The sequence below is a fragment of the Salvelinus namaycush genome, unplaced genomic scaffold, assembly GCF_016432855.1.
Source record: "Salvelinus namaycush isolate Seneca unplaced genomic scaffold, SaNama_1.0 Scaffold42, whole genome shotgun sequence".
In the NCBI taxonomy this organism is placed as follows: Eukaryota; Metazoa; Chordata; class Actinopteri; order Salmoniformes; family Salmonidae; genus Salvelinus; species Salvelinus namaycush.
The window spans coordinates 549,729-560,428 of NW_024061109.1; the positions used below are offsets into that span (position 1 = coordinate 549,729).

A 10,700-nucleotide genomic window follows, 5' to 3' on the forward strand; every position below is an offset into this window, starting at 1 on the left:
AATCCAAAGTGCTGGAGTACAGAGACAAAAAGAAAAGTATTACAATAAATGTCCTAATACTTTTGGAGCACACTGTAGGTTGGGGAATAACAGTCAACACAAGCTTTTAAGTCAGTAGGACTAAAGTTGTGCATTACCTGGCTGAGCCTCATGTCCATCAGTGTGTTCCTGGCCTGGCCGATTTTCCTCATGTCCAGCTCTCCTGTCCCGGGGGTCATCAGGCCAGGGGTCATCCCCCCAGGGTACGGGCTTTCCAGACCACCAGGGAGGTTCAACTGGAGACAGAACCAACACAACAAATAAGTGTCTGGATGAGAACCAGTAGCCTAGAAATACTTTTTGGCATGGGTAGGATTAGGGCTGTGGCAGTCATGATATTTTGTCAGCTGGTTATTGTCATGCAGAAGACTGCCGGTCTCAAGGTAATTGACCGTTAATTAACAAACAAGTTTCGCATCTCCAGGCCTCTACGCATACAAGCCTCTGATGCGCACCTTTGGAACCTCTACATGTAAAATAGTCTAATAATTCAATTTAATATACACTGGGTTACAAGTAAGGGATCACAAAAAACGGTAACTGTAATCTGTTACTTTACCAGCAAAAAACATATTGTAATCAGATTACAGATACTTTAGAAAAAACAGATGATTATTTTGAGGATTACTTTTAAATTCAGAAAGGAAGTGTGTGGGGGAAAACAGAAGTGTCAAAGATTTTTTCTCAATGACATTCAAATCAGCATTGAAAAAAGGATCAAGTTTAAATTTGTTCCACCTGAGCGAGTCTGACCACAAGTCAGTGACCACTATGATGACACACCAAATCTGTTTTATGGATCATGGGAAAAGAGCAGGAATAGGCTTTTGTAGGCTACAATCCAAGCTATGTCTTCCAATGGTGCGACTGCTATCGGCATCCAAAGATTATACAACTTGAATAAATGCTTGGAGGTAAGGATGACAGCAGTGGTGTAGTCTACGGTGATACGTGTAACGGATGTGAAATGGCTAGCTAGTTAGCGGGTACACGCTAATAGCGTTTCAATCAGTTACGTCACTTGCTCTGAAACCTAGAAGTAGTGTTTCCCCTTGCTCTGCAAGGGCCGCGGCTTTTGTGGAGCGATGGGTAACGACGCTTCGTGGGTGACTGTTGTTGATGTGTGCAGAGGGTTCCTGGTTCGCGCCCGTGTCGGGGCGAGGGGACGGTCTAAAGTTATACTGTTACATATGGATATCACTTATTATTGATAGCCATATAGCGCACAGATTATTTTTTTCCACCTTTATTTAACCAGGTAGGCCAGTTGAGAATAAGTTCTCATTTACAACTGCGACCTGGCCAAGATAAAGCAAAGCAGTGCGACACAAACAACAACAGAGTTACACATGGGATTAACAAACGTAGTCAATAACACAATAGAAAAATGTATATACAGTGTATGCAAATGTAGTAAGATTAGGGAGGTATGGCAATAAAATGGCCATAGTGGCGAAATAATTACAATTTAGCATTAACACTGGAGTGATAGATGTGCAAGTAGAGATACTGGGGTGCAAAAGAGTAAAAATAAATAACAATATGGGGATGAGGTAGTTGGGTGGGAATTTACAGATGGGCTATGTACAGGTGCAGTGATCAGTAAGCTGCTCTGACAGTTGATACTTAAAGTTAGTGAGGGAGATAAGTCTCCAGCGATTTTTGCAATTCGTTCCAGTCATTGGCAGCAGAGAACTGGAAGGAAAGGCGGCCAAAGGAGAAGTTGGCTTTGGGATGACCAGTGAAATAAACCTGCTGGAACGCGTGCTACGTGTGGGTGTTGCTATGGTGACCAGTGAGCTGAGATAAAGCGGGCATTACCTAGCAAAGACTTATAGATGACCTGGAGCCAGTGGGTTTGGAGACAAATATGAAGCGAGGGCCAGCCAACGAGAGCATACAGGTCACAGTGGTGGGTAATATATGGGGCTTTGGGGTCAAAACGAATGGCACTGTGATAGACTACATCTAATTTGCTGAGTAGAGTGTTGGAGGCTATTTTGTAAATGACATCGCCGAAGTCAAGGATCGGCAGGATAATCAGTTTTACGAGGGTATGTTTAGCAGCATGAGTGAAAGAGGCTTTGTTGCGAAATAGGAAGCTGATTCTAGATTTAATTTTGGTTTGGAGATGCTTAATGTGAGTCTGGAAGGAGAGTTTGCAGTCTAACCAGACACCTAGGTATTTATAGTTGTCCACATATTCTAAGTCAGAACCGTCCAGAGTAGTGATGCTAATCGGGCAGGTGCAGGCAGCGATCGGTTGAAAAGCATGCATTTAGTTTTACTAGCATTTAAGAGCAGTTGGAGGCCACGGAAGGAGTGTTGTATGGCATTGAAGCTCGTCTGGAAGTTTGTTAACACAGTGTCCAAAGAAGGGCCAGATGTATACAGAATGGTGTCGTCTGCGTAGAGGTGGATCAGAGAATCACCAGCAGCAAGAGCAACATCATTGATATATACAGAGAAGAGAGTCGGCCCGAGGATTGAACCCTGCGGCACCCCCATAGAGACTGCCAGAGGTCCGGACAACAGGCCCTCCGATTTGATACACTGAACTCTATCTGAGAAGTCGTTGGTGAACCAGGCGAGGCAGTCATTTGAGAAACCAAGGCTGTTGAGTCTGCCGATAAGAATGCAGTGATAAGAGTCGAAAGCCTCTGTGATTCACACTGCTGCTCTCTCATTCAACTATTTGCACCTCACGGATTGTGGTTGTTGTGGATGAACGTTCACAAATCTAAATGTGTTTTCGAACTCAATAATGGTTGAATTCAAGAAATTTAAGCTGCCTATCAACCATTGTTTTTGAAACCAGTGGACAGCCAGTGAAAAATGCCCTTTTGCAAGAGCTGCATAGTGCAGATCCCAGCCTATGGAATAAGCGTGGGGCTTTTATTGCTCAAATCTAATTCATGCTGATAAAAAGTCCATAAGCCTAATGGACACATACTCAAACTTGCACACTTTTGATAGACTTAAAAGGGTCAATCTGTAGTTGCTATATCAATTTTGGGACTTATCCATTGATTGCTGAAGAAAATAACTTATAAATGTCTCATGGGCTTAGTTCAATTGTCACACTCCATGAGAACCCAAAAGAGAAGCGTGTTTTACTCCAATGTTTGCAAACATTGGAAATAAACAAACACTGTATAGCCTCATAACATGGTTAAAACTATCATTTTGATATCATGGATGGTCAGTCCTTGCATCCATAGCTGTCTATTAATCTGAGAGTGGTTACATTTTTACAGGGCCATCCCTCAGCTGTTTACCAAAACAGAGGCGGGGCAACATTTTGTTATTGTTTCATCTGTGGATTTCAAATCAAACTTTATTTGTCACATGTAGACTTTACAGTGAAATACTTACTTACAAGCCCTTAACCAACAGCGCAGTTCAAGAATCAACAGCGCAGTTCAAGAAGAGTTAAGAAAATATTTACCAAGTAGACTAAAATAAAAAGTAATAATAAAAAGTAACACAATACCGAGGCTATATACAGGGGGCACCGGTACCGAGTCAGCGTGCGGGGGTACAGGTTAGTTGAGGTAATTTGTAAATGTAGGGGGGGGGGGGGGGGGGGGTGAAGTGACTATGCATAGATAATAAACAGAGAGTAGCAGCAGTGTACAATAGGGTGGGGGGACAATGTAAATTGCCCGGTGGCGATTTTATTAATTGACGCTGTTGAGGAGCCTTTTGGTCCTAGAAATTGGCACTCCGGTACAGAGAAAACAGTCTATAACTTGGGTGACTGGAGTCTCTGACAATTTTATGGGCTTCCCTCTGACACCGCCCATTATATAGGTCCTGGATGGCAGGAAGCTTGGCCCCAGTGATCTACTGGGCCGTTCACACTACCCTCTGTAGTGCCTTACGGTCAGATGCCGAACAGTTGCCATACCAGGCGGTGATGCAACCCGTCAGGATGCTTTCAATGGTGCAGCTGTAGAACCTTTTGAGGATCTGGGGACCCATGCCAAATCTTTTCAGTCTCCTGAGGGGGAAAAGGTTTTGTTGTGCCCTCTTCACAACTGTCTTGGTATGTTTGGACCATGATAGATAGTTGGCGATGTGGACATCAAGGAACTTGAAACTCTCGACCCACTCCACTACAGCCCTGTCGATGTTAATCAATCAATCAAATGTATTTATAAAGCCCTTCTTACATCAACTGATGTCACAAAGTGCTGTACAGAAACCCAGCCTAAGACCCCATACAGCAAGCAATGCAGGTGTAGAAGCACGGTGGCTTGGAAAAACTCCCTAGAAAGGCTAGAACCTAGGAAGAAACCTAGAGAGGAACCAGGCTATGAGGGGTGGCCAGAGACTATAACAGAACATGGCCAAGATGTTCCAATCTTCATAGATGACCAGTAGGGTCAAATAATAATAATCACAGTGGTTGTCGAGGGTGCAACAGGTCAGCACCTCAGGAGTAAATGTCAGTTGGCTTTTCATAGCCGATCATTCAGAGTATCTCTACCGCTCCTGCTGTCTCTAGAGAGTTGAAAACAGCAGGTCTGGGACAGGTAGCACATCCGCTGAACAGGTCAGGGTTCCATAGCCGCAGGCAGAACAGTTGAAACTGGAGCAGCAGCACGACCAGGTGGACAGCAAGGAGTCATCAGGCCAGGTAGTCCTGAGGCATGGTCCTAGGGCTCAGGTCCTACTGTTCGGCCCACATTTTCCTGTAGTCCACGATCAGCTCCTTTATCTTTCTCACATTGAGGGAGGTTGTGGTCCTGGCACCACACTGCCAGTTCTCTGACCTCCTCCCTATAGGCCGTCTCATCGTTGTCGGTGATCAGGCCTACCACTGCTGTGTCATCAGCAAACTTAATGATGGTGTTGGAGTCGTGTTTGGCCACACAGTCGTGGGTAAACAGGGAATACAGGAGGGGACTAAGTACACACCCCTGAGGGAACCCAGTGTTAAGGATCAGCGTGGCAGACGTGTTGTTTCCTACACTTAACACCTGGGGGCAGCCCATCAGGAAGTCCAGGATCCAGTTGCAGAGGGTGGTGTTTAGTCCCAGAGTCCTTAGCTTAGTGATGAGCTTTGTGGGCACTATGGTGTTGAACGCTGAGCTGTAGTCAATGAACAGCATTCTCACATAGGTGTTCCTTTTGTCCAGGTGAGAAAGGGCAGTGTGGAGAGCGATTGAGATTGCGTCATCTGAGGATCTGTTGGGGCGGTATGGGAATTGGAGTGGGTCTAGGGTGTCTGGGAGGATGCTGTTGATGTGAGCCATGACCAGCATTTCAAAGCACTTCATGTCTACCAACTTGAGTGCCACTGGGCGGTAATCATTTAGACAGGTTACCTCCACGCATACTTTGAGTACACGTCCTGTTAATCCATCTGGCCCAGCGGCTTTGTGAATGTTGACCTCTTTAAAGGTTTTGTTGACATCGGCTACCTAGAGTGTTATCACACAGTCATCCAGAACAGCTGGTGCTCTTGTGCATGCTTTAGTGTTGCTTGGCTCGAAGCGAGCATAGGATTTGCCCTTTAAACAGCGGCATATTATCAAGATATCAGTGTCCAACAAAAAGGTAAACAATAGGCCTATAACAAATGCAGCATATTGCATTTCTTTTCCACATGTAAATAGCACTTTTCAGTAGTGCTCAAAGCATGCCATTCCATGAGCGCAGGATTTATTTTTCAACTCGAATCAATGAGCCCAATCCGTCCTCCATGACAACAAAATCATAAACAACAGAGTAGGGCTGGCTAATAAATCCTTAGTTTTGGGGTCATGCGCAGGTAAAACAATTTGGCTAATCTATACTGCCAGTCAGTCCAATAAATGTTATACCCCTTGATCTTCAAGAATAGGACTTGGAAATATGGAATTCTGATAGACTTTGGTTTTTAATGTAAAAGATACAATTTAATAGTATTATTATATGTAGTAGAAAGCGATGGGTTAGAAGAAGCCTACATAAACAACCCATAAAGTAAAATGTAACATCCATATATGGCCAGATATGTAAACTTTAACATTGATTTATCCTGCAATAGATGACGTTCAATTGGTAACATACATTTTTGACTTCTTCTAATGCCTCTTAAGGGAAAGTAATCTCAAGGTAAACGAATGTAATCAGATTACATTACTGAGTTTGGGTAATCCAAAAGTTACTTCACAGATTACAATTTTAGACAACTACTAACTGTTACGGATTACATTTAGAAAGTAACCTACCCAACCCTGAATATACACCCTCACAATAAATCCATTCTTTATTTTAGTCAGGTCTAAAGAAACATGATATGAAGAAAATGTATTTCAGAAGAACAGAATATGAGTTGGCCTACTGTATGTTAGTTATATGGCTATACTCCATGCCATAGGCTGTAGGCTTGTTCATTTAGCTGGCAAGATATGCTTATAAATCCTGTGCCATTATTTTATAGTAAGTGTAAAAGTGATCATTTGAAACAGGTCCTATATGCTAGATTTTGTTATTTGTCAACCTTAGTTGTGAATGATACAAACCTTAGAATGTGTTAGAAATCAGAACAGATATGGGCTGCATGGTGGGACTATAGGCTATTGATGATTTGAGAAAGTAGCAAAAAAAGATTTGCTCTCTTCCTTGCCTCAGGCTGCACAGCTGTTCTCTCATCAAGTGATCATATTTTCACCCATCAGACAATTCTCAATTATAATCATGTCTTTACTAATATGTAAAATTTGTTTCGATTTAGAATGTCCCATTATCAAATGGACAGGGGACAAAAGACATGTCATCTGTATGCACTGGAATAGTGAATGTAGGCCGCGTGCTTTTCCGCCAGTCAGTTTTGTAGGCTACTTCGGTTTTATAGCAGAGCACGTGCTTAGAAATAAACATAATTTTCACTCCATTTATTTCACTCCACGCATCAACCACTGTTTGAGGAGCATGCTCTTGCTGCCCGACGGGATTTTCCGCCCAAACTCTGTATGCCATGGGCCCTTCAACCTTGATCCTGCAGATAGCAAGTGCTTAATTTGGAAAACCAAGTGGAATCTGTTCGGGAACATCGATAGTAACATGTTTTCACAACTAAACAAATTTCACTAAACTGTTGACAGCCCGTCTGCGCGCTTGAGAAAGGAATAAAGGAGAGGGGAGATGGAAATGCATGGTGGTGAGATATTCTGTATAGCTTAAAGTAATGTCACAATTGAATTATGAAAAAAAAGCCCTATTACTAGGCTATTCAAAACCAAATACAAATTTACTAATTGTAGGCTAACTGTAAGCCGCCCTGCACAATCAATGAACCAGCAGTATCGCCTAGGGCTATACGTTCTCTCCCAGACTCATGGATAGACATTTTGGAGCATAAGGTAACCAGTCGATCCAGTATGCATAATAATACAGTCCACACTCAAAGGCCAGACCAACTATGTACCAAAGACATCTTAAATCAGTTTTGTTTGATGTTTTTTGTCATGCATAATATGTATTGTATAAGGGCACGATCATTTTAATGTAGTTTTTTTGGGGGGGGGAGGGGGGGCTTGGACTCATAAGACCATGCATAAGCTCTAATAGTATGGGTGTTTTGAATTAATCATCACCGTAGAAAGCATTTACATTGATGTCAGAGTGGTTAGAGGGACAAGAGCCCTGAGTACCAGGCCATTAGGACCTGATGGAGGGACAATAGAGCCCTGAGTACCAGGCCATTAGGACCTGATGGAGGGACAATAGAGCCCTGAGTACCAGGCCATTAGGACCTGATGGAGGGACAATAGAGCCCTGAGTACCAGGCCATTAGGACCTGATGGAGGGACAATAGAGCCCTGAGTACCAGGCCATCGGGACCTGATGGAGGGACAATAGAGCCCTGAGAACCAGGCCATCAGGACCCAATGATCGTTAGCAAGTTGGGTACTACCGAAGCATGTCCAGAGTGCATAAGAGGAGATTACTGTGACTCGACAGTCACATGGAATTTTACTGCGGTCATGACTCGTGACTGCCGGTGTGGCGGTAATACAGTCTCCCCAACAGCCCTAGGTAGGATTTGGAGAATGTTTCAGCAGAAGTTGACTCCTACAGGCACATAATGAAACTGCAACATGTGACAAAACAGAGAGAGCGTGGTATGAGAGTACGGCGATGCATGACCCTTAGAAGTTGGTGAGTATGCTTGAGTGTGTGTCTGCTTCTGTGCATGTAACGTTACTAACCCCCTGCAGTGGGTCCACGGTGGTGTGCTTGTCTCCTGTGGTCAGGTGTTTGGAGAAGAAGCTGTCTGGTACAGGGGTGAGTTTCTCATAGCGCGGGTTCCTCTGGCGCTTGTTCCTGGCATCGCCAACCTCCGGGATACTCAGCCACTCCTCATCTGACATTCCTGACAGCTTCCTCTACACACAGAGACCGAGAGCCAGAGAGAGAGAAAGGGAGAGAGAATGTAGAATAGATGTATTGCTTTCAATGTCATTATCCATTAAGAGATGGAAATTGTGTCTTTGGCAGATTTAAAGGTAGGACTGCTCAGAGACAGTACAGGAGAGTTGACTCTGTTGCCATGGGAACACAGTGACCAACCTTGAGGTCAGAGAACTGCTGCTGGATCTTGGGGCGCTCCATACGGTACTTCTCTATCTCATCCTTCTCCCTCAGCTCCCTGGGGACCACACAGGACAGACTGGGTTAACACAACAGTGCAGTAACACACACACCCTCAGGAGCAGTAACCCACACTAATAAACACATGGAAGTCTCTTCTCTCACCTTCTCTCCTTGCGTCGTTCGTCCATCCTCTTGTCCAGAGCTGCGTAGATAGCATCTGCCTCTTCGTCGTCTTTCTCATAGGGTCCACTGGAGAACAGACTGCCAGCATAGCCGTTAAACTGAGACAAAGTGGGCAGAGGCAGATGTTACAATACGTTGAGAGCTGAGCTTTGCCTGAACTTGTTCTTGGGTGTCATGTATAAACAAGCACCTCATCATAGTTGGTGTCATTCAGATCCTCTTCGTCATCTTCCTGGTTCTTCTTCATCTTGTCCCCCACCGTCCTCTGCCCCGGGGGAGCATGGCGGTCATCTACCGGGTCGTTGGCATCTCGAGCGGGACCGATATCAGACCGGGTGGTGAAACCTGTGGCTCTGGAGAGAGAAGAGGTAGAGTTAGATGGAGAGATTCAATTCGGAGTATAACTCATTTCTCATCCCTGTATCGAGATACATTTTCCGAGCCATATCTCGGGTTGGCTCAGCGGTATCTTAATCTACACTGGAAGTCTGTCAGACCCTAGTGCAGTTGTAAGCAAGCTGGTCAGATCTGCTGGCTATCTTCAAACCTGCTTCTGGAGACCACAGCCTCTGTAGTTTTTGTTTCAGTCTGGTTCTGGAGGGTTTACATAGGTAGATTGCGAGCCAAACATAGTAGTTACTAACGTTACTTAATAACAAGAAAGAAGGAATTTTAGACGTATTGCATCTTAACACTATTAGCAAGATTTAGGTACAAGTACTTGATTGCCAGCCAAATTCAAGATTTAAGGTGGCTTAGTTACTGTAGCTAGCTAGCTATGTGGCTAAGCTAACTAACACCATGCCTGCTTACCCTCTGCCGAGTCCAGGCACATAGCCTAGCGGCGCGGCCATCCCAAGGAAGGGCTTTTTCTTCTTGCCCATGAGCGGGGAGGACATGGGCATTGGCGGGGGATCGGCATTACGCCCGCCACCCCGGCCACCTCCAGAGCCTCTACCAGAATTCTGCCCGCCACCCCCAAAGCCTCTACCATCATTCTGCCCGCGGCCACCGGAGCCTCTACCGAAATTCTGTCCACCGCCCCTAGAGCCTCTACCATCATTTTGATTTCTGTTATTATAGTTTCCATCTCTGCTAGCCATCGTGGCTAGTTATACAGACAACGCGGTTCACTCACTAAGGTATAATAAGAACGGGTTCACTTCCGGAATAATCTTCTTCGTATGAGCTTCCGGCAGACTGGAACTTTTGAAACAATAACATACGCACTTCCTTTTACAATCATGACATTGGTCTGCAGCAGCGCCCTCTGTGGCGCTCCACAACTACTACTGCCATGCTCTACCAGCAGAGTGCAGCAGACTACAGGAAAATGTGCAGGCTAGGAGAATAGCCTACTTTAGGCCCATTGCACACATCCCAGACATGGCAACTGGAATTTGGAGTCTAAATGGTTTATTAAGTCTACCTGTAACTACAGGGAATAAATATGCATTGGTTTCGGGTCATGTATTTGATCAGCACATAGTTGAGTGAATCTGCTAGCCCTCATCAACAGAAGCTCATTAGGCTACCTCAGCCTATCTGGTTTGACAGCCAGGTCATTTTGAGTCTGCATTTCACCATTATTGACATAATGAAAGTCGACACTGTCCTATTTCTTGAGAGAACCAATTTAAAAACACAGCTGATTGGCCGACACATTTTAAACAGTGTTTTAAAATTAATTGGCATACATTTTGACAGAGATGCACTATCTAATATATATCAAACCAGTCTAACATGGACACTAAAGCCTTCTTGGGCGGTCTATTGTCAATCACAGGACAGGCTCACTGCGATAAATGTAATTACAACCTAATATGACGTTTCTGTGCTGTCTGTCTTGTGATGAAGTACCTCCGCCTATGCATCAATTTGATTCCATC

The 10,700-nt window shown here is 44.5% G+C and overlaps 1 protein-coding gene across 1 annotated transcript in view; it reads right to left on the reverse strand.

Annotated features, from left to right (window-relative positions):
* Positions 1–9,994, reverse strand: part of prpf6 (PRP6 pre-mRNA processing factor 6 homolog (S. cerevisiae)) — a 30,500-nt gene extending 20,506 nt beyond the window's left edge. Inside the window, exons 1-6 of the mRNA XM_038986161.1 lie at positions 9,625–9,994; positions 9,002–9,164; positions 8,791–8,909; positions 8,605–8,683; positions 8,244–8,420; positions 138–275 (exon numbers count right to left, since the gene is read on the reverse strand). Of these exons, the coding sequence (XP_038842089.1) occupies positions 138–275; positions 8,244–8,420; positions 8,605–8,683; positions 8,791–8,909; positions 9,002–9,164; positions 9,625–9,914 (966 nt within the window). The 5' untranslated portion in view covers positions 9,915–9,994. The remainder of the gene's footprint in view (positions 1–137; positions 276–8,243; positions 8,421–8,604; positions 8,684–8,790; positions 8,910–9,001; positions 9,165–9,624) is intronic.
* Positions 9,995–10,700: the final 706 nt, after the last annotated feature.